The sequence below is a fragment of the Chaetodon trifascialis genome, chromosome 21, assembly GCF_039877785.1.
Source record: "Chaetodon trifascialis isolate fChaTrf1 chromosome 21, fChaTrf1.hap1, whole genome shotgun sequence".
Taxonomy (NCBI): Eukaryota; Metazoa; Chordata; class Actinopteri; order Chaetodontiformes; family Chaetodontidae; genus Chaetodon; species Chaetodon trifascialis.
Genome location: NC_092076.1, coordinates 7,753,534 through 7,777,498, shown reverse-complemented (window position 1 = coordinate 7,777,498; position 23,965 = coordinate 7,753,534). Strand labels below are relative to the sequence as shown.

The 23,965-nt window shown below is 42.2% G+C and overlaps 2 protein-coding genes across 2 annotated transcripts in view; one reads left to right on the top strand and one right to left on the bottom strand.

Moving 5' to 3' along the window:
- Positions 1-467: 467 nt before the first annotated feature.
- Positions 468-4,537, top strand: star2 (steroidogenic acute regulatory protein 2). The gene is made up of 7 exons (XM_070990762.1): positions 468-531; positions 632-739; positions 827-960; positions 1,107-1,265; positions 1,589-1,773; positions 2,696-2,789; positions 4,433-4,537. The coding sequence occupies exons 1-7, from the start codon at positions 468-470 to the stop codon at positions 4,535-4,537; spliced, it is 849 nt and encodes a 282-aa protein (XP_070846863.1).
- A 1,678-nt stretch (positions 4,538-6,215) lies between these two features.
- The window catches only part of LOC139350039 (A disintegrin and metalloproteinase with thrombospondin motifs 14), a 42,840-nt gene continuing 25,090 nt past the window's right edge, over positions 6,216-23,965 (bottom strand). The window contains exons 7-22 of the mRNA XM_070991130.1: positions 22,066-22,171; positions 17,148-17,291; positions 16,840-16,972; positions 15,925-16,038; positions 15,633-15,781; positions 15,023-15,195; positions 14,713-14,846; positions 13,808-13,931; positions 13,450-13,530; positions 11,452-11,615; positions 11,209-11,374; positions 10,733-10,865; positions 9,890-10,097; positions 8,668-8,797; positions 7,881-7,988; positions 6,216-7,799 (exon numbers count right to left, since the gene is read on the bottom strand). Of these exons, the coding sequence (XP_070847231.1) occupies positions 7,234-7,799; positions 7,881-7,988; positions 8,668-8,797; positions 9,890-10,097; positions 10,733-10,865; positions 11,209-11,374; positions 11,452-11,615; positions 13,450-13,530; positions 13,808-13,931; positions 14,713-14,846; positions 15,023-15,195; positions 15,633-15,781; positions 15,925-16,038; positions 16,840-16,972; positions 17,148-17,291; positions 22,066-22,171 (2,633 nt within the window). The 3' untranslated portion in view covers positions 6,216-7,233. The remainder of the gene's footprint in view (positions 7,800-7,880; positions 7,989-8,667; positions 8,798-9,889; positions 10,098-10,732; positions 10,866-11,208; positions 11,375-11,451; positions 11,616-13,449; positions 13,531-13,807; positions 13,932-14,712; positions 14,847-15,022; positions 15,196-15,632; positions 15,782-15,924; positions 16,039-16,839; positions 16,973-17,147; positions 17,292-22,065; positions 22,172-23,965) is intronic.

The window sequence follows — 23,965 nt, the reverse complement described above, 5'->3', positions numbered from 1 at the left end:
AATGTGAAGATTTAATGGAAATTCGTTTAAGCACAATTAATGTCATGGAGAAGCTTGTGTATTTTGCCTAAACTAATAACAGCACAGCCCAGTAAATGCCATTTTGGTCATTCACAGGTGAAAAGACATCCATTAAAACTGGATTAATTTTCACTGAAAACTAAATGTTTAAGACCACAACCTTATTTCAGAGGCATTTTCCAACAAGGGTCTCTGATTCTAGTCTCCAAAAAAAAAACAAAGCACTCAATAATCATAGCTCTTGCTGTTAGCTTTCCCTCTGTGCCTTGCATCCAATGCTGTGTTTTAGTTTTTAGAACTCTTGTCAAGCGTGGCCTTCAGGACAGAATTCAGAAGAGGTCCTATCTTCTTCTCTGCTGCTTATCTCGGCGACGCGTCCTTCACAGGCCATATAAAGACCAGAGACATGCTCTGTTGCTTTGCTGTCACTGCCAAAGACAGACAATATGCTGCCTGCTGTTGTCAAGCTCTGCTGTGGAATCTCCTACCCACATCTGAGGAGTATGGCAGGTAAACACTCGCAGTGGGGACCTTTCTTTCTATATCTTCTCCGGCAAATGCTGCATTCTGGGTAAGACTCCTGTGCTTTTCTTTCTGTTCAATCACGCAGGACTTCAGCGCACAGCTGTGGCAGTGATAGGCCAGGAGATCACACACCTGCAGAGATACGGGCAGATCCAACATCACATGCAAACACACGCTGGATTAAAGTACAATGGTAAAAATATATATAGAATCCTGTTGGTTTCTTAACATTTTCAAAGTCTCATTGTTGAAAGATTACTCTGAAAATTATTTTTTGCAGAGCCCAAACCTGAAGATATAAAGGCTGCATCAAAAGAAGACCAGCTGTTCTATGTGCAACAGGGTCAGGAAGCAATGAGGAAGGCCCTCAGCATGTTGGAGGACAAAGAAGGATGGAAGGTTGAAATTGCAGAGGTGACAGCTGATTGATTTAACTGCCATCCTGACTCTGCTGATTAAAATGGCTTGTAGCTTCTCCAAAGTCAATTTCCACGCTCCTGCACCTGAGAGGCTATTGTGTTAAGACTCCACATGTCTGCTTGCTTGTCGCTCCCTTTCAGAGCAACGGTGATGTGATTTATAGCAAAGTGATTCCTGGAGCGAGGAAGGTCTTCAGGCTGGAGGTGGTCCTGGAGGCCAGCGTGGACGAGCTCTATGACCTTCTGTTTGTCAGAGTGGAGGAGATGCACAAGTGGAACCCGACCGTACAGCACATCAAAGTGAGCTGCAGACCTTTTCACAAATCACATGAGGTTGCTGATTATTAGATTCTTCACAATTAGCTGCTTGTGTTAAGAAGAGAGCTGCATTTTTATTGAAAGTTTCCCGACTATGATTTCATTAAGACCTATTTTTGACTTTGTGAAGGTTTTTGCTGTCTGCACATTTCTGTTTAGAGACATAATTAAATGTCATGCCATTTATTTGCAGCAAGGGATGTACTCTCACTTTGCTAGACCTCTCATTACATAGATTAAACTGCAATTCAGCCCAGCAGTCCACACATGCAGACTAAATTTGATATTTATATCCCCTGTTGCAGGTTCTGAAGCATGCTGGACCTGAAACGATAGTCACTCACGAGGTTTCAGCCGAGACAGCAGGAAATCTGATTGGCCAAAGGGATTTCCTGAGTGTCAGACACAGTTGCAAACAGAAGTCCAGCGCATATCTTGGAGGAGCAGCGATTCAGCTGGAGTCCTTCCCACCTCAGGCAGGCTTTGTGAGGTAGGATCAGGTGAAACTAGGCATTAATCATTGTGTGTTATTCAGCAGGTTGATTAAACTCTCATGGTATACAGTGTCCGAGCAGAGCTATCTTACTGGTCCAGGTAGCAAGATGTCAGTACAAAATGGAAAAAACATCTTTGACTCTAAATCCAGTGAAATGTTTTGTGATAACGTGCTTAACAACAGCTAATATAAATGGCCTTAAACATCTGCAGCCACGTCTCGTCATGTGTGTGAGATAAAAATGTTTCATTACGCAGATGTCAGAGAATGTGGGGGGGGCTTTATGTTTAAAGCATCCTTATCATCTTTATTGCTGTGAACAAGACAAAGAGGCTGTACTTAGCTAAAATGAGCTTAACGCTAACTTCAGCTCACATTGAAAGTTCTACCATAGTGATGCTTATCAAAGCTTAGCATGCTCAAATCCTAATTTAACAAGCCACTGTAACATTTCATTAACAGCACAACACAAAAACGGAAGCGCCATTAGTTTAGCAGGTATTTGAACATAAGACAAACTATTGGACAAATGTAATTGTTGATTGGATGATGGCGCTAGATTAAAAGTTATGGGATCTCCAGTCATTAGAGGTCATTTGGAGGGTGGGTACAAATGTCTGCATCAAATGTCATGTCAATCCATCTAATAGCTGTTAAGATATTTCAGTCAGCACAAAAATGGTGGACTAACAGATTGACATGAGCGTCCCTTAACTCATGCTGTTAGCAATCATCAGAGTGATATTCTGACCCTGTACGTTTCAATTCACTTGTATTCATTGATAAACACGAGAAAGATGAGACCAAATTGTTTGTGTGATAATTTGGAAATAAAAATATACACCAAGGACATGCACATAATCCATGATAAACCTTGGCTGAATACTAATGAGTTAATGAGTCTGTGTGTTTACAGAGCGGAGGACGGACCGACTTGTATCATCATTCAGGCTCTGGACGAAGATAGAAGAAAAAGCCACTTGACATGGCTTCTTAACATGGACGTGAAGGTAAATTCATCAGCACTGTGTTTTCCATTTTGTGAACGGTGATGGAGGAAGCATCTGCATGCTCCCATGTGTGCAATATTTGTGTTACACAAACATATTTTTTTTGCAATAAGTGCATATTGCACAGAGTGGAGTCCGCAGATGCCTTTTCTATTACTGCATGTTATTGTTTTGAAGCTGCAGAGCCTCCATCAGGGTTTTATCTGATGAGCCGTGAGCCTCTTAGATTGGCTGCTTTCTGCTGCATGCGATAAATAAACATCTCAAAAGCAAAACAGTACCACACACAAAGCAGCTATTTTCAGGAAGGCATCATAGAATTATAACTGTAGAAATGTGTCTAAGTATGTGTGTTTCCAGTCAGGATCTGCTCTTTAAGATGTTCTCAGTAAACACAGACTTCATAATGTGAGTGAAGTATGGTTATCCAAGGAGCGCTGAATCAAGGGTAGCTTTCAAATATTCAAGTTTCTACAACCAGTGCAGTTGCCCTTGACTCCACTTTCCTTGGACTGAGTTCATCCTGTATTAACAGCACTTAACCCAGCAGACACAAATCACTGTGACACGAAATACACAATTTTGAGATAGGGGGTAGCTACCGAAAATGAATGAATTCAGGTGACTAAGATGAGCACCATGACCTGAGTGGGAGGAGATGGAGGGAGTAAACAGATCAACAAGAGCTGATGGTTTACAGTAGATAAGATGGCAGGTTTGTGGAGCTGGATGTTGCTGGTGTTCCGCTGGTCGTGATCCGACGTGTAAGCAGCATTTTACCGTTGTAGTTTGTCAAGAGCTAGATTTAATCATTTGATAAAGGCTTAGGTAGTTTAGACCACTTGGCCTCAGCTTTCAGCCAAGAGTTGGGCCCCTCTGAGGGGTCAAGAGATGATTGAAGGGATATTGGGAAATACTGGAGATTTTCCTCAGGGCTTTTAAATTACACTGTCTGAGAAGTTTGGCTCTCAGAGAGCTAAACGGTGGATTCACTGACTGACAAGACATGCCTGATTTAAAGCTTCATTTGAGAGGAAACTGCACACAGAAATGATGTATGATGTGAACAGTATATGGGCAAATACATTACGTACTGTACGTATACATACAGTAAACTCTAACTGATGTACAATATCATTGTAAATACCAAATTGGGATTGTTTGTACTGTGTGGTAAGAAAACAGCTTTTTTATTTTTCTGCTCTTGTATTTTTTCCCCACTGCTCTTGACACTCAAAATAGTAATACTTTTACTCATGAGGGTCAGTTTACTTGGCATTTTTGGAAGTTCTACACAGTAAAAATCAGGATATCTCTGCCTCTGCTACTTCAGTTCTGACTATTCTTTTATTTGCATTTTCAATATTTGTTTCCTGAAAGTACCACGTAGTTTGTACTGCATTACTGTTAATTCAAAAATGTTGATTGTGAAATTAGAAATAATACAATTGATGTAAATAATACTGCATACCAACTTTTTGAAGACTTAAATGCATCGTTTTCTGTAGGGAACCATTTGTGCATATGAATATTGACTGAAGGGCAGCAGGCCGGCTAGCCGACACTCACTCTCCTTTGTTTTCCAAGACTGACAGTCACCTAAATACAATTCAGGGGTCTAACAGTGATAATGTTGTTCTCAGGGCTGGCTACCAAAGTCCATTGTCAATCAGGCTTTGCCCCGAGCACAACTAGATTACGCCAGACACCTCCGAAGACGCCTCGCAGCGAGCGCCGCCCTGGGCTGACAGAGTCTGTGTGACACCCACGTCACAGCAGCAACCTAGCACCATTCACAGGGGAAGACCGGGAGACGGGGGCACGGTGACAGCCTGGCTGCTCCACTGAACGCCGCCCTTTCAGAGAGAGCAGGAACGCTGCCTGGAGGAGTCACTCAGCTCCAACGCTGGCTGAGACCAGTTTCAGTCGCCCAGAGTCAGCCTGGAGGAAGGGAGCTGGCTAATAATAGGAATTAATGTCACCGCGTGCCACTCAAACCTCATTAACATTTCCTGATTAGGAGTCATCTCTGGACACATGGCTGCATATGAGCGGACAAAATTAATAAAGCTTGAATGTGCCTATTTTGCCTGATTCATTTCCTTCCATCACACAGTAAAATTATTCTGAATACCACATTGATTGATACAGTAAATCTACAATGCTCAATTGAGAGTGAACATTCACACTTAATCAGAGCAGCTGCAGCACGTCTTTGTACATACTGTCCTTCAAATGGAGCCCAGAGAGTAAGCAGTAAATGGAGGCTAAAGGGAGGGAAGTGAAATAACAAACATCTCCGTTCTTTCAAATGTGTTTTACTTTGTTCTCCATACCACTTAAAAATTCAATAAATATTAACATTTAAAGCTTTCATTCACGTTCGTATATACAAGAACTATACAATAAACATAATGATGTTATGAACTGCAATGCAGGAATGGTGCAACAGCATGACCAACCACAGCCTGTAGACTTACAGCATCGCCTGTATTTTCCAACTGCAACACACTTTCCGTTCTGCTCCCGGTTGTTCATTTCTTTTCATAACTTGAAATTTACACTATGTACATTATTATCTGAAAAATATATCAGTTACAAAAAAAATAACATAGTGAGGTTTTTTTTTTTTCTGAAATCTTTTCGTTTTAAAGCGTACGTGACTGACTTCCACAGAGGCAGACAGAGGGCGTGCTACAGTGGGGTTGGCTTACAGTCATGATGTTCTTCACCAGTGAGGATGATCACCAGTATGTTGGATTTGGGAACAAACAACAACAAAAGAGCACCAGGGACAGAGAAGTCGTGACGCTCCCTGCCAGGAGTGATGACTATGGAGTCTGGAGTGTGCCACTGGAATAACTACAGACTTATGTTATTTTTCTAATCAATGAGGTAAATTTTAAAAGCTGTTAAGCTGATTGATCACATTTAAATGAAACAAATCCTAAATTTATCCATAAAAAGACAATTTGGGAAATACGCTTAGTAGCTTTTTTGAGAATTAGATGACGAGATTGATACGGCCTCATGTTTATGCTGAAGAGGTGATTAGCTTAGCTTAGCATAAAGACTGGATGCATGGAGACACACTGCCTGGCTCTAGTCCAAAGTGAAGCAACATCTGTCTCCATCTCTCTATCAACACCTCAAAAAACTGTGAACTAAAAAACCCTGAAATGTTTGGTTTTAGGGACAGCAGCTGTTTCTTGAACAGTTTCACTGTTAGCTAGTTTGGCTAACAACCTTATGGCGCTGACAAGACTCCAAAAAATACAACAACTCCCAAAAACCAAAAAAGTTGTATGTTTGGATAAAACAAGCTTCAATTCGTGAACCTCTGAGTCATTGAAAGACCTTTTCTAACAGAGCCAGGCTAACTCTTTCTCCCTGATTCTAGTTTTCATGCTAAGCTATCAGCCTGGCTCTGGCTCCACAGCTAATGCACACATACAGCATGAGGGAGGCATTAATCTTCTCATCTAACTTTCACCAAAGAAGCAAATGAGCGCATTTCCCAAAATGCCAAACTATTCCTTCAAAAGAGCTTTTAAAGATTACCAGAGCGACAGGAGTGCTGATTGGATCGAGACATGGAAACTGTAGCGGACAAAGAATTGTGAGCGATAAAAGCAAATAGAATAACAGAAAATACAATTTAAAAGCTTTTTTAGTGTTCAAGCCCTGGGCAGAACCCTGTTCACACCGGTTTATTACTGCTATTATTGTTATTTTTCTGCTGCAGTGGCTCAAATTGCATGAACTCAGCCCAAGAAATAAGAGCCCAATGTGCCAGGCGGCAGCTATATTTTAAAATTACTTTTGCAATTCTATTTTAAAACCTGTATTAATTCTTAAAACAGAATAAAAAAATGATTATTAATCCTCAAATTTACTTAGTTATTCAATATATCATTAAAATTTCATATATATTTATCTAACGTAGAAATATATTAATTGATTATAAGTGAACACTGGCAGGGTCTATAATTATTCTGGTGGGACACTAGTCTCCACAGCTGACACGTGCACCTCCAGAACCATGGCCTTTGACCTCTCCTCACATGTTCACAATACAAGTTCAATAGTAGTTCTAATGCACTTGAAAAAAACAGGCTTACACAACTGTACACAGATAAAAACATGAATGTAGCAATGCAGTCATCACATTTTGAACACGTCTTGTAGTCGTTTTAGTTTACAGCACCTGACATCTTTTTTTTCTTCCGTTTCATATTTGAAGCGCAGAGGGCAGAGCGACGCTGCGCACAGATCACTCTGGAGTTTTGATGAGGTAACCATCACTGGTCTGGTCTAAGTTCACTGGCATGGAACAAAAATATCTTTGTAAAAAAAAGAAAGAAAGAAAATATCTGCAGCAAGTCTATCAGATGCTGCAAAGAGTGAGTTGATGTCTGAGACCGTCTCACCAGGCGCTCACTGTTCATTTCTGAGCTGACAGGGTTCTGTGACTCGAGTCCCTCTCGGATCCTAAATCGTCCCTTCTTGACCTGGCAGCGACTGGGCCTAAAGTGCTGTTTGGGCTGTGCTCTTTAGAGGCACCTCCACTGGAGTCTGCTGTGGGCCGTGGCGGCCCTGGAGGTAGAAGAGGCCCCGGATCTGAGTCTCCCTTCCCAGCTGTCAGGAAGGAGTCCCTGGTGGGACCCTGGGGCGGGGCAGCACCTGTGGATGGCGAGGCTTCAGCAGCGGCAGCGGTGGTTGGCACTGGGGCAGTGGAGCGAAACCGTCTGCCGATGGCTTTAGTGGTTTGCGGTGGGCTCTGGGTTGTAGCTGGTGGAGGAGCCTTGGATGATGCGAGGTGAGAAGGAGCTGAGGTCTCAGGTTCAAGTGAGGCCACTGGGGTGTTTTGGAGGTCAGGAGTGTATGTGGGGAGGCTTTCTTTCTTGTTGCAAGACTCACAACAAAGCTTATTGTATCCAGGGATGGAACAGTAACGTGCAAGAACCTCCATTTGACAGAAAATCGACTTATCTCCCAGACATGGCTCATCTGGAAACAAAAGAGAAGACATTCTTATGAGCAAGAAAAAAATGTACTGTGGATGTTTATGTATGTAACATATTGACTTACTTGAAGAGAGTTTGTGGACAGGGTTTTCAGGAGCCCTTTGGTGAACAGCTTCGTCTTTTACTGTGGCGTTTTCCATTGTTTCAACGGTGAGAGACGACACTGGCTGTCCTGAAGGGGAGGACAAAATTAGGCAAAAAACACTCCTAAATAAACAACAGCCCAATAAAAGCTCTTGACAAGCTCTTGCTGTTGTAAAATGAAGGCATGTTGTTTGAAAACTGTAAAAAATCTTGGTGATATTTGCAGGCTGAAGGACGCAAACTGGACTTCTTGTGTTTCTGACAAAAAACACTCAGCGTTCGACTTCGCTGGCTGTGAAGGGAGTGAGTGGGAGGGCATCAGTGCAGAAACGTTTAGACACAAGCTGAAATACCTTTTAGTTTGGACAGTTTCTATAACTTATTCAAAAGGTTCTTTGTCCTTTCAGTTCATTCAGGACCAAGTGTAGCTACACCACCTGTTGTGATTCAGCATACAGAAAAATGGAGTCGATCATGGAATTTTTACCTAAGTATTATCCCAGCGTGATAGTATTTCTGGCCTGTTGTACTATTTTCACTGTGGAGAACAAACCTTGTGTTAAGTTTGATCTGGCTGTGAGACATTTTCTGTGTGGGGTGAGTTGTCCTTATTTGGCCTTGCAGCCAGAGGGTTATGGCTAAATGTGCAGCATGTATCTGACATCAACCACCCACATGTTCCTCAAAACAACAAAAGGATGGCAGGTTCTGTAACAGGCACCAACCTGGTGAATATTGTTCCCTTATTTCATGTAGGTGGATCTCACCTGGACATGGACTCAGTTTGCAAATGAGGACTGTTTCCGGCTTCTCGCCCTCACATTCTCCGATGGTGTTGTCGCTGGCTTTGCAAACAACCTGTCTTTGCTGAATCCCTTCATCGCAGGTCACCGAACACTGCCACAGATACAAGTACACGGACACGTTAAAGCTAGAGGAAACGTGTTCACATATTTATTCATTAAATCACAGCCACACTAACGGTCTAACACGCTCAGTAATCAAGTCTTGACACGTGCATCCAAACAACTCATTTGAGTTTGAGCTTTAAGGCTGGCATGGCATGATTATGACAGGACACGTCAATGGTGGCAAAAATCCTGTGAGCTGAGCCTGGTTTGTCCTCAACTGCTTCTGTATAATTCATGTTCATGTAAGGTTTCATGTTATGCCAGAATACATATGTACATCCATTCAAATAAACTGCCATCCACATATATTTTCATGAGTCATCGTTTTCAGGTCTTCTTGAATTTCATTCAAAAGTTGACTTTTTTTTTTTTTTTTAAATGAGACAAGTTTAAATTGATTTTCACTTGCATTTTATGTACCCTAATGTCCCTCTGCAGGGACTGGATTCACACAAAGTCCTCCTGCTATGAGCACATCTCAGGAAATTGCTTACAGAAACAAATAAGCTGCTGATTATTTCACCGGTTAAGTTAAAATGAATCTTCCTGCTTTTCTTTTTTTGTTAAATTTGAAATAATTGCCTCTTAATTCTTCAAATTAGTTCTTGGTTTTTTTTTTCAATAGAAACAAAAATGATTAGCATAGCATAAACATTTGCAAACATGTTAGCAGGACTTGGCTGCAGCAGCTGTTCATAAATCCCTCACAGAGCTTGTGCGTGAGGCCATTCCTAAATTCTTTGTAGCTACTTGCAAGTTTCAAACCACAAACTGATTTGCTGAAACTGGTTGCATCAAACGTAAGGAATGTCTTAGAAAAGTTGATGTGCTTTATTTAACACATATATGTGGATGTAACTTTGCTTTAGTCACATATGAATACATGGAGAAATCTGTGTGTTTCACAGTATTCATGCAGTTAAGAGTGAGAGGGGAATGTCTGAGTAATGCTAAGCTAATGTTTTCTTTCCCAGTTCAGTCCACATCATCATAAAAGCTAATGTTAACATTAGGTCTGTTTGTGTAACAGGCTTTAATTCATTGGTTCATAACTCAGGTGGTGCAGCTCCTCGCTCACCTGCGACCACGCCCCTGTTCTCCACTGGGCGGGGCATACGGTGTGGTTACAAGCTCTCCTGGTCTCTGGGCGATCCCCGGTGCAGTGTTTGCTGTGGACGGGCCTGTTGGTGCCGTTGTGGAGCGCCTGCATGCACTGCACCACCCTGGTCTGGTAGCCAAGCTTTCCGCAGGTCTTACTGCAGGGACTCCACTCTTCCACCACCCACCTGTCACCACAGCAGACTCTTTGAAAAGGTTTCCATGTCACACCGCAATTAAGGTTGCTTTTTTTCTCTCCACTAGTCAAGAAAAGCACTCCTCTAAAATGACATGAATGAGTGTGGAAATATGGAAGCAATGCCATTATCACCACTTTTAATGAATCACTCAGACTGTATAAGACACAAATGTCATCCGCAGGTTTACGTAGAGCTACTATGATGCTCAGTGGCCGTCGCCATCTTGGCAGTGCCTGACTCCACCAAACTCCCAACAAAGCCAAAAATGGGCAAAGAGGTGGAGCGTGGCTGAAGCTGAGGTGGGTCAAATGAAGCTATGTGCTGAAACCAAGCGGCTAGCGGTTACTGAAAGCAGCCATGTCCATAATTCTGCATAACTTTAAGCCATAGTATAATTTAAATGAGTAAGTTGTATAAAAAGTCACCCCCCTGTACAGATGTCTTAAAGGGGGAAGGTTGTTCTTGGCGTTGACATGTTTTTTGTTCTAAAGTTGGAAATTTTAATATGGAAGTCTATGGGGATTGACTCACTTTCAGAGCCAGCCTCAAGTGGCCGTTTGAGGAAGTGTAGGCTGCAGTTCACCACTGCACCGCTGTAACATCTGTACTTGGAGGTCACTTACGTGGGCTGGCTGCATTCTTGGACATTGCAGCGTTTCCGGATGGGTTTGGGCTTTTTGCTGGTTTCACAAAAGTTACGATGTACCAAACGGCTGTCACTCTTCCTCCTACATCCATATTTTGTGTACTGTATGCCTGAAGGAAGCAAGGCAACACAGACATATAAGACAGTTTAACACAGAAGTATGAAATGTTTTTTACTTTAACTGCCAGTGTCATCTAATTGCTACAACTAATGACTGTTTTCATCATTGATAAGTCTCTTTATTTTTTTATTTTGATTCAATTTAATGTATAATATGTCATGAAATTGTAAAAAAAAAAAAAAAAAAGGCCATTTCATGTTCCTAGACCCGGATGAACAGTCAAATATCGAAAGGTATTTACGACTAAAAGCAGAGAAAATGAATCGACTAATAGATTAATTGAAGCTATGACTCACAGCTTCAACTGCTAATGCATTTAAAAAGACACTGACCTCCGCCACAGGGTTTGGAGCACTGGGACCAGCTCTTCAGTGCCCACTCATAGGTGTCAAGTTCAGCCAGAAGAACGTTGTTGTTGGTGATAAGTGGAAGCAGATCCTCATGTATAATATATTTATATGTCAAGCTGATCTTTGTGTCTTCTTCCTGGGGAATGACCTGCGAGGTGAAGAAAGTTTATTAAACAACCTGTGACACTCAGGAGAAAAGTGAAAAGTGAATCTCGACCCACTCACCAGCACTATAATGCCCTCATGCAGAGGGCCACTTGTTTTAAGGGTCTCCTTCTCGCCCTCGATGGAATACTCCCACTGTAAACCATTTTCGATGAAGGTCTTTGATTCCGCGTCTTCACTTTTTGCGTTCAGTATGAAGTTTCCAGTAACTTGATTCTTCACAGCTGTCAGTAATGAGAAAAAAAGAGCTTTCATGCATACGCGGTGGGAAAGAATGTGTTTGCCGTTTTGAGCTTCATTCATTAAAAATCTCAATATTTGAGCAGAAATCCCGGCATCATGACTCTTGAGATTTTCCTTTAAGCTGGGAACGTGTCAGTATGTATTCTGAGATGTTTGGCGCTGTGGTTAGCCAACAGTAATTCCTCCAAGTTGTGTGTCATCTCTTCTTCCCATGAGCTAATAGAAGCCAGAGAGGGAAAGAGGAGAGGGAGGGTTTGACTGAACTGCGGTCGCACGGCGGCGAGCTGCTCTGAGCTGAAAGATATGAGCCCGTCACTCCTCCTCTGACACCTGGAGACAACTCTGCTCTCATTACTTCAGACACACTGATAAAGCCTTCATCATGTTCCGCCCACTTAGCACCTCAAATTGAAAGTCATTAGCACAGCGGTGCAGCTCAAATCAGAAATAAAAAAGGATTCCTTTCACACCGCCGTGACAGCACCAGCACCTGTGATGTGACTCATCAGCTGTGTTAATTGCAGTTCAGTCAGTTACAATTCACATTATATATCCCACTCTTAGAAATCACATCTTTTTGTTCGGCTCCTCCAGAAAACAAGTGGTGGTTATTTCTCACACTGATTTGATTATCGAGCTGAGGGAATATTAGACACAGCACAACATGCCAGCTGACTTCTCCTTCACATTAGAAAAGCTGTTGAAAAGTTCAGACGAGACTTTTTCTCAACTGAAACGTAAGTCTGCATTACTTCAAACACCTCAGCGGGCAAAAAAAAAGTTAAAATATTAGACTTTTTGCCATCCTCCGTGAAGGAATTTACAACCATGTTACATAGCTCCCTCACACAAGGACAAAACGTGGATAATCTGCACAGGGAGAAGCGCATCATTGATAAGAATTAATATAATAATACATTAAATAATTCTTTGCTTTTCCCGTGCCGTCCACAAGGTGTTGTCCACCCGCCTGAATCCATGCGAGCAAGATAAGATAAGACAAACTTTTCTAAATGAAGCGTTACTGTATGTGTGGCCTTGTATGCTGGTATCCGTTTCAGGAATACTCAGCAGTAAATCTATCCTTTGAGTATTAAATATGCTCTTTAAGCCTGAAAGCTGGCCCGGAAAAGTTTGTGGCTTGTGTGGCTTCACAGCTGCTTCAGTGCATCTCAACTCTGACACAGATTCAATGTACAGAAAAAAGAATCTAGTGCAGTTTTCCTCGAATATCTTCAGCCTGTGGTTGTGCAGAAGACGGCTGTTCGGCTGCATTCAGTCGGCCCCTCTTGAAAGCACAAAGTTGTCACAATTGTTTTAATCTGACAAATGCCACCTATTCATGAGCTGGTGCATGTTTGTTATCCAAGACAAAAAAAAACTTGTCGCTACAAGTTTTGTTTTTGTTTTTTTTTTTTAATCCCGCAAGTGCCACAAATTCAATTCCTTCCACCTCCATAGTATTGGAGTAACAGGTGGATATTGCAAAAGCTGGACAAATGCAGCCAAAACTGTTTCTATTGTTGTTGAACTGACCCTTTAATGTTCTTTATTGAATACAGAAGTTGAACTTGGTGGCCCTGTGCTCTGGTCTGTGCAAGGCAATGCAATTGCACTGCAAGTCTTACAAGGTAAATAACCCAGCAACTACAGTTTCTCTCTCTCTCTCTCTCTCTCTCTCTCTCTCTCACACACACACACACACACACACACACACACACACACACACGTACAAGCATTCATGCCAAGTCTGTAACTTAGCATGAATAGTACCACATATTTCCATAGCTGGAAAATGATGTAAGAGAAACTCACCAATTATATGAGGGGATGTCTCGTTCTCTTCAATGACAATGTGACGGGCTCCTACTGGGATGTCAAACATTTTCAGCATTCCTAACAAGACAAGGAGACATGGCACGGTTCAGCTGGGAACCTTGAATGTGAATTGTGATCAGTAATGGCAGCTAATTATCTCTGAATCAAGGCATTAAGGCAGAAATGTTGGTCCTTTGATGATAATGTGGGCTGCAGGCTGTGGTTAGACATGGAGGATTGTGTTTAATGCCTCTGGATTAATGATTTTGACCTTAAATGATGACAGCCATCACATGTAATGACTCATCTAAAGCAGAGAGTTCAGCCTTTCCCCGTCCACACAGTCGCTAATTACCATTCTTTTTGGGCGTCTTAGTGAGTGTCAGCTTCACGGTACGGCAGTGGGAGTTTTCCCCCTCACACACTCCACATTTGTCCTCTTGTTTGTATGAGCCGACCTCCTTGTCGCAGCCTACATGCTGTGAAAACAAGAGCAAAGACAACAAAGTCAATGAAATCAGGGCGACACTGCGATTGACTTTTCCTCAGACGGACAACACTCCACTGGGAAAATGATGCCATGAGAAAACGCTGCAGGCATCTGGCTGAGAGCCTGATGATGATGATGATGATGCACATTGGAAACACACCCAGACTAACAGGAGTGTAGCCAAAACACCGAGCAGCTGGTCCGCAAAAATGAAAGTCTCAACTTTACGTCCAAGGTGAGTATAGAGACAAAATAATGTCTGTGTGAGTTTACATTAGGGCAGAGTGCAGAGGTATGCAGTATTTCTATCAAATTATTTACAGTTTAGTGATGAATTAGCTGCGTAACTCCTTCTGAGGGTGCTGTGTTCAACGTCAAAGTACACTTTAAAGGTTAAAGTACTGTGGGAAAATGCCATTTCCAAACTCGGCTCCTTGTGGTATTTATTATTGTTGCTCCACTGCACGAGGACGCTGCTGTCTGGTATAAAACTTGCAACACCATGTGTTTAATGAAGCATTAAATGTTGACCTGTTGAATGAGATTTATTTTACAATGTTTTCACATTATCTGAAAAATATGTCAATCTACTATGAGATTTTAATTGATGAATCTATCTATCGTTTTGACTTTTCAGTGAGGGAAAAGGCGTAATTTAAATAAAGTTTTATGTGGAAAAACCTCATCAAACACAAATGATTAGATTCATATGTCTGACAGCATGCCGAGGCTCGTGTTTGTGAGTGCACGTAGTTTTAGCAGGGACGTACCAGACACTCTCCTCGAGCGCACACGCTGTAGGGGTCTGAGTAGCTGCAGCGGGTCCCATCGTGCATCACCTGGTTCATGAACACCACCTCTCCTGTTTCCTTTGACTTACAGCTCAGCTCACACTTACGGCCCTCTGCAAACACAAAAACACACACACACACACACACACACACACACACCTCGGTTCATCCAGGTATCAGGATCTGACAAAGACATCAGCCTCCTGCAAATATCATATGTCCGCTCATTGCTTTGCAAGAAACTTTTCAGCTAACTTTGAGCCAACTTTGCTTCGCTCAACAGACTTACCATCTGGGTGCTCGTATGGTAGCCAGGTGTGCTTGACATTATTGTGGTATTTGTTGCTCCTCTGGATGCACTGCTGAGCACGGAAGTCCTCGTAAGGGCCAGCGCACTCCTCTGTGTTGCACATCTGGTAGTCAAAAGCAGAGCCAGGGCAATCTCGACCACCGTAGGCAGGCCTGAGCAGTGACGAAAAACAAAATGATGCCCCAAAAGACGTTTTCCATCATAATATTCCCAAACATCCAAAAGCTGACCTTTGAAGGAAACGTGTCTAAATGTTGTTGTTGTATGTATGTTGAATATTACTTGAATACTAACAGCTTTGTGTACTCACAGGCCACCATAGATCAGAATTCTGAAGGGTCTAAAATGAAATATCTGAAAAATCTGCTAAATTAAGAAAATGTTCAAGTCTATAAACAGTTACAAAATGGCAGAGATACATGTAGTACCTCTCACTCTTGAACTCTTTCAAGTCAAGTTTTTATCCAAGCAAACCACTCCAGCCCAGCTACGCAGCTCCAAGTTCATACTTTTGCAATTTTCTCATGTGTTGGGTGAACACACAGATCATATATGCTATTTAGCCGCTGGCTGTTTCCTCAGCACTCACGGGGGGTTGTTGCACTGTCTGTTGCGGGAGCGAACGCCACCTCCACACGTTCTGGAGCACGAGCCAAATTTTGACCAGGAGCCCCAACTCCCATCGTGGCCCTGAGGCTGCTGGCTGGATCTCCAGATACAATGGCCCTTGAAGCACCACTAAAATTTGGACAACAATGGGAGAAAAGAGACAGAAAGAAAGGTCAAAAAGTCCAGACTAATGACAGTGACAATTGGACCACTGTCCAATTATTGCACAAAAAAACACAGGAATGCAAGGCTGCTTCAGAGACATTTCCCACCTTTCCTGGTGCACACTCTGTCCCGTCCACCGGAGGACCTTTTTTGGTTTTACAAAAGTACTGGTTGTCCGGGTGACTGCACCACAGTTGCTTGCAAGGGTCGTATGTTCGGAACTAAATGAGGAAACAGCAATTATGAAAATGTAGATGAGTAAACAAACTTATTCGTTCAGATTTTTCATGCTGCAGGAAGAAGATCCAAGCTTGCTATCATACATGCTTTCCTTAGGAAGTGTCTCTCTCTTGTAATGCATTAACATCTTTTCTGGTCATGCCATAAATGTCTGTCCAGGAGACCTCGGGATGTCTGTTGACTCAAGGGGATAGATAAATAAATAACTAGAAGAGTGAATCAGGCTAAGAGTCAAGATGGCGGCAAAGATAAAAAAAAAGGGGACTTAGTCATCTTGTATTGTCACTAACTCTGATGCATCAAAACATATTAGGGATGGACTTAATCTGCAGATGCTCTGACTCCAGATGAGACCAAACTTTTCAACGGCTGTCAGGTTTTGACGCACGACAGACAAACGACGAATCACGAATCCGTCCGCTGCTTCAGCACCACGGACAGCGCCATGGATTTAACAATACACAGCACAGCTAGGCTACTGATATTTCACAGCCGTGGTCACACCCATCGATCCATGAGTGGGGCTGACTAGACTATTATGCACCCAAACACCCTGCACACATCCTGCCACTGGGAGATGGAGACGGGATGGCATGTTAACCAGAGGGGATGCATTTTGGTCATTTTGATACCAAAGGGTTATGGAATAGCCCCTCATATTGCCTTCCAGCAAGACAGACTCACACATACATGTAAAACCAAACACTTGATCCCTTCCAGGCTTAGCCCTGGCGGAGATGATAAATCAATATTTTGGGGATTTACAGACATGAGGGACTTACAGCGGTGCACATTTTATAACCAACGCCAAAATCAAAGCGGCACTGCTCGTCCATAGAATAATTTATTCCAGGGAGCTCAGGAAGCTTGGGCCACTTGTGTTCAAAGGGATCATCCAGCAGGCAGTCATAGGAACTGAAGCAAAAGATGAGAATAATAGAGCCATAAATGTTAGGAACAAGAGAGCTGACCAGGAAAACATTCTAAAAAAAATCAATAACATATCGAGCTGCTTCACACATTAGCTACGCAGCATCAAACCAATATGGTGCTAAGAGAAAACAAGAAATCAAGGCTGAGATAAACATACTGGATGTATCGATTGAGCTCCTGCTTGCTGCAACGTGACCAGTGATAGCGGTGGAAAGCGGCCTGGACAAGCGGCGCCATGATGCTGCCCATACTGGTCTCATCAGCACAACGATTCCCCTGGCCGTCATGCTCCATGCCAAGCCTGATGGGAAAAAACACAGTTTATTGAACAGGAGGTGCACGAAATGATGACCAGCATCGTCACTTCTTTTAATATAAAATGCAACAATTGGTATCTCATATTGGTGATTTTGGGCCCTGGTATTAATTAGCTGGTATTGGATCAGTTTGTTTTTAGATGCCTTAAACAAACCGGCAAGGTTAAAAGAGCCAAATGAGAAGATTGATGCTACTCAGGTATCTAAATGCTTATTATGAAGCTACCGCCAGCAGCCGGCTAACTTAGCTTAGCATAAAGACTGGAGTGATGAAACAGCAAACAATGAAATGCAACAAATTGATTATTGAGCTTTTGAAGTGCTGCAGGGTGGATTTTGTTACCTTTAGACAGAACCAGGCTAGCTGTTTTCTCCCGTTTCCAGTCTTTATGCTAAACTAAGTTGGCCGGATGCTAGTGGTAGCTTCATATTTACCGTACTGGCATTGCAGTGGCTTGTCTGCAGTCTGCAAGAAAAGATTACGGGTCTTCCCAGCAAGTCAAACTATTCCTTTAAACATCACCACTTTGACACAATGAGACCAGCCAAGTGGCGAGCTATGAAAACAGACAGCCGTCAAACGACAGACATCACAGCTAAAAAGGTGGAGACATGACAGGAGAGGACAGCATGTCATGGGAAAGAAGAAGCAGTTCAAACAAAATGATGCTGGGAAAATTTCATGGGAGCTGCGTTTTTTTTCTTTTTAACTGCTGTCAAAGTAAGTGTGATTCTTATACATATTTCAGGCAGACAGATGAAATAAACTGTCAACGACAGATTACACTGAGTTACAGAAGCTAGTGGAACAAGACGGGGGTGGGGGTGGGGGTGGGGGGCAGGATTTTGCAGGATGTGGTGCTACCAGCATCTGTCATTTCTTTGAACTAAAATTAAGTGAAATGTCTGCAGTTGGGGTTCGGACTTGATGTGAGCTCTCTAAGGCTTCACCCACTGACAGCTCCGTTGGCTGAAGCACTCTGAACACACTGAAATTTCCACATTCAGGTTGAGCTTTTACAGCCACGGGTACTCATGTATTTTGGGATATATGGACAGAAAACCCCAGGATCGTGCTTCAGCTGTTCACAGAGACCGACTCAAGATATCATCGATGAGAAAACCCTGTTGAGTCTCAGAGGCCAGTGGAGCGGACGGCGGGCAGCACTTAAGCTATCTGTGGTGCTGCTGGCATCTGTTTTTCCTTTGTACTGGCAGAGAACTGTGGTCTACAGGGGGTTAGGAAATAAAGTAACAACCCCTAATTGGCCGTGCCTCATACCAGGGGGATCCGACAACATACAAGGTTAAATCTAAACAGCACTTCAAGCCCTATACACAGATATTCAGTGATGGTTCGGGAATTAATTATTAGGGAGGAACCTGCCGCCTGCCAGCTAGACAACTCAATGAGCCTTCAAAAATAATTGCATGATGAATAAATATGTTTTTTTTCTTTCATTTAATTTCCTTGTCTTGTTGGAGTTCTTTAACGGGGTATGAACCTCTGCAGTGGCCTTTTGGAGGTGACAGCAAAACAGTATTAACATAATAAATCTCTGCTTTTCTGCTGTTTTGTGGGGATGTGAGCCTTGGCTAAAGGTTTTTATGTAAGATGAAGATCGGCCTTATTACATTTATCAATACAGGTGGTTGAATTGTGGCAAATAGGCATTTTCCTATGGAAGCCAAGCTATTTGCTATTAAGACATTTTCAAAGCCAGCAAACAGTTAACTGTGTCAGTTCGGAGTGGGACAGATGGCATATTGTGGGACTTAAGAGCTTTTCGCCTGTAAACAGCTGCATGCTGTGGCTAAAAACTAGAGCCGTGAGAGCGTAGCAAAGTAAGTTGGAAAATCAAAAGAACAAGCGCAAAGATGTCAAAAATATTCAGTGCAGCTGAGAGGAATTCCAATTCAAGAAAATCAATACACGTTTCATACTGTCATCTATCACAGTGCTCATTCAGTGAGTGATGACTTGTTTGCTGAGGCCTGTTCTTATAGTATTCTGTTCTCTGTGTGCAATGCAACCATGACAATGAAGGCTTTTTAACTTTTGTACTAAGGGGGAATTCCTTCTGTTGTGGACAGCATCATTACTATAATATATCAACTTCTATTCTCCCTTATCCTGTTTAAGGTCAAGGAAGGTTTGAGCAAGAGGCAGAGAATTGACAGTTGCCAGTCTAGCACAGAGCCACAGTAAAACCTGTGGAAGAACATATTCACACCTACTGGGAATTCGGCTTCATTTCACCTGACCTGCATGTGTTTGGACTGAGAAAGGCAGAGCTCCCAGAGGAAACCCACGCAGACACGAGGAGACAGACAGGACCCAGCTGGTCATGTCTGGTTTCAACCAAGAATGACTGCTATGAGGAGACACACCGGGCTGCTTCGATGCATGTATGACAAAGCGGATTTTATCAGTTTGAAAATTAAGTAGGGTCTGATTCAGGGGTGCTGACTTTGGTCTAATTAAACAAACTGATTCCCACCAAGCTGCAACCAAGAATGGAGCTTTTAAAAACATGAGATGTTTTGTGATATATATCAAGCCATGGAGTGCAAACCATGGCAGGAAATCATTTTAAATTAATATCTAATAATGCAGATGTGCTAAAATGCACTGCGAGCAAGGTGTGTTTCTGGTATAAAGCATGACGCGCACATCAAACTCCGAGCGGCTCAGTCTGTCACAACTTCCTGTGCCTGCTGGGAATAAATCAGCATTTAGAAGTTTAGAAGTTAGAACTATTTGCTTCACACCTGACACCTCGATAGGCCGATGGAATAATAACTGTAAAAAATGAAAACACAGCACAGCATTTCAACATCCAACTTTTCTCGGATCAGCGTCTGACTCTGTATGCTGATTGAGGTTTCTGGATGAATAAGCAAATGAGATTCCTTGGTAAAACTTCCAAAGTTTTAGCTGTGCGCATACATTATATCACTTACTGAAGAATATATTAATGTGAAGCAATGCGCCAATATCTTCACCATATCAGTCTGGTATTTGTATAAAGGATTTTCTTGATTCTAGCAATGCCCCAATGCATAGGTCCTCAAAATCAATGTTCAACTTTTTGTTTTTTAAAAAACACCATTCATAGAATTCTTTAAATCCTGCACAGCCATCATTTTTGTCATATAGCTGACAAGTTTTGGACAATTTCAAGGCCCGTTTACAGAGATGCACTCATGTGTTTTGACTGTGTGTCTCAGTCAGTCAGCCTGGGGGAAATAAGCAGTGCTGGAGGCCTGGCTGCGCTGTAAAAGCATTGAACCATAAGCGCCATTGCAGCGTTGGTTTCGTCCAGTTTGGTGAAAGTGATGCATTCAATCAGTCATGCTTGTTGACCAGGTCTCTGAGCAGCAACAGGCAGAGCAAGGCGTCTGCCCCATTTCCACTGTTAGCAGATGAAGAGGTCGGTGACCTCTTCCTCTGTTCTTTTGTGCATCGCGACTGCCAATCAAGTCTGTCTGTGAGGTTTTTCGATGTTCGTGCCGCAGCGGGGGCACAGGTCGCAGACGTTTCTACATAAGCCTTTAGAGCCCCGTTAGGCGAGATGAAGCCTGTGTGAAATGGACCAGCGGTTATACGTGATAACACATGGCCACAGGCAGAAGCAGCTAATGAGTCAGATGGAAGATCGACAAGTTCCCAGAGAGAGGGGATGCAGCCTGTTGCGAAACTAACCTTAAATAATGAGCCATAGAGCTGGATGGAGGTGGATGGTAACTACATATATTCACTTATGAACTTTACTGTAAGACACAGATGTCTTTACTTTGAATGTGAAGCTATTGCCAGCAGCCAGTTAGCTTATCTTAGCATTAAAATGGAAACAAAGTGAGCCTACCAGCACCTCTAAACCACATTACGAGCTTTATACATTCTCAACAAACCTACAGTAAAATTTGATGCTTCAGACACATTTCCTAATAATGCCTTCTACTTTTGTTTACCGCTAATACTTCAATGCTTTTAGAAGTAAAATTGCAGGGATTTTTTTTGCAGGGAAAGTTTAAAAAAATGTGGATTTTTTAAATCAAATATCTATTTTTTCTATACTAATAGAAGAGCTCTGCCTCAACGCCCGTCTTTACGAAGCTCACAATGTTAAGTTTTAGACAGAAATGTGTAAATTACATGTTTATTGTTTTTTTTATATTAAACGGGGTTCAGTTGAACTGAACTACATTATATTGAGAGGTTTCCTTTTTTTGTTCTTCCCATTTACATACGTGAGGAGGCAGAATATTAGAAACACCTCAGACGATAATGCAATTCTACAACAGTGCCAAGAAAAACTGAATGTTATACACATCCTAAAAGTGGACTTTATGGTCAACAGTTGTATTGGATTGCCTTAGACTGTACAGATGTATCTAAAAAAGTGGACACTGTGTGTATATGTGTGTACATGACACATCAATATATTTTAGTACATGTGGTTTCTGTAAATAATGACGCACACATGCTAATCTGTGGTATTTATACAAATGTATGTGGCAGTGAGAGATTTATTTAGTCAGTTGTTTTTCCAACAACAGAGCTGAATAAGCTTATCGTCCTGCACGCACATGCTGAGGCAACCATATGCTTTGTTTCATTGAGACAACAGTCCTGTTAAAGCGCTCTGCCTTTAATTGCAGACTACAGTTACTGTGCAAAACTATCGGCTTAATTGGATGCAGCAAGATTCTGTGAGACTCTGCTGGTGCTTTCATCGTCATGTTATTACTCACACATGGCCGGTTTCATGAGCAACCACAAAGGCGGAGGAGAAGCCGTCCTCATGGTTCAGAGTGCAGCTCCGCAGTGGGTGGCACATCCCCGTCACTGGAGCGTAACCTGGGCAACAGAAAAGACCACACAGCCCTAATGATCAAGTACCAGAATGAAGGTCACAAAATTCTCATACAGCGCTGATGACTGAGGTGGAAAATGATCTCTTGATTTGACATTATGTGATGTGACTGCAGTCACCGTGAAGGTTTCAATCTTGGTGCACCCCTGATTGTCAGACATGGCTGATCATCACTTTCAACGTCTTTAATGAAAAACCCATGTATCTATATCTATATATATCTATATCTATATATATATGTACTGCCTTTGATCAGAAGCAGTATGCGTTCAGGCAATACCACACTCAAAATAATAAAGACAAACCATCAAGGTGACGGGAAGGGAGGGGAAATGTCGGCGATGAATAACTACATGAAAGTAACATCATGTACCCAATAAACGTTCACTGGAGGTAAATGCATTGTCAGCGCATTCACAACCAGATGCATTCAGCCACTGTAAAATGTACCTAGCCATGGACGTGCCAAATTAGAAAATTGAAGCCTTTATGTGAGTAGTAAAACACCTTAAAACAGGTGTCTAGCGCAATGGCTTGAACTGTGTCTCTTTAGCGAGGCGTCAGTCAGATTGTAGTGATGATGATGATGATGATGATGATGATGATGATGATGATGATGATGATGATGATGGTACTCTCAGCCAGTTTTGAGTCTTGAGCAGAACCGAGTCGTTACGACAAACTGACACCTTGAAACAATTTTAGTTTGTCCGGTGCTAGAAGCTCCGCCGCTGCAACAAGGCACACCTTCACAAATTCTCCCTGTGAATGAGGTTTCAGCTTCTTATCTATTAGCTCAATTACTATAAAACGTGCCTGTGTAACACTGTTTTTGTGGTCTGTGAAAGCTGCTTGTTGGGCATCCAAACTCTGTTAACTTTATCCGAGAGCATTTGTTCTTGCAGCTCATCCAGTGCAGCAGGTTTTCGAGCTGAAACGACTCGAGATTGGCTTTTTTCATCACCGCAAGCTTGTCCCCGCATACCAACTTGGGCACACTACCTTGCCTTTTACTTTTATTAATTTGTGCATTTCTCTTGAAGTCACCATGATATCAACGAATCGTACAGATGTGTTGGTCTGCTAATTTATGTTATTTGCTTTTATCAGTGAAAAACATGGCTGTCTCATGGGCTTCTCTCATGGGTTCCCCACGCCTGCTTTAAAAGCATCTTCTTATATCTTGATTAACACTAATGGACTGCTGACATTATAGAGTTTCAGCCTGAGACTCCTGCATGGCAGCTTGTACATGAACATCTCTTCAATATACAGAAAAAAATCATGAAGTGAACAGCAAGCCTGAAAGCCAGTCATCTTTACCCAGCAGACATCTGCCCAGCATAACAACGTTTTACACAGTACACCAAACTTTTAAGCAAAGCACAAACATGAAACATATCTCGATCAAGAGGTGTGCAGCAATTTAGCTTAGCGCAATTGGTTTGGTTCAGAAGCACTCTGGTTTCCGACCTTCTTTTGTCAGCTTTCAGGTAATTTCATGCTTTCTGAATATCAGAAGACCTTTTTGGCATGCAGGTAAAAAGCAGAAAATGCAGCAGACAGACAGCCGGTGATAAAGACTCTTAAAAAGCATGTACAGTATATCAGCTTATGTTGGTGGTGTTGAAACAGAAACATCTGCAGAAAGTTATTTCAGTCATAGCAGTGATTTTTTTTTTTTGGCTACAGTATGATTATGACACTTTCTTAAGGCCAGATTTTGATCTAGATGGTTGATGGTTCTCTTCATAAATGACAGCAAAATGGACACAATT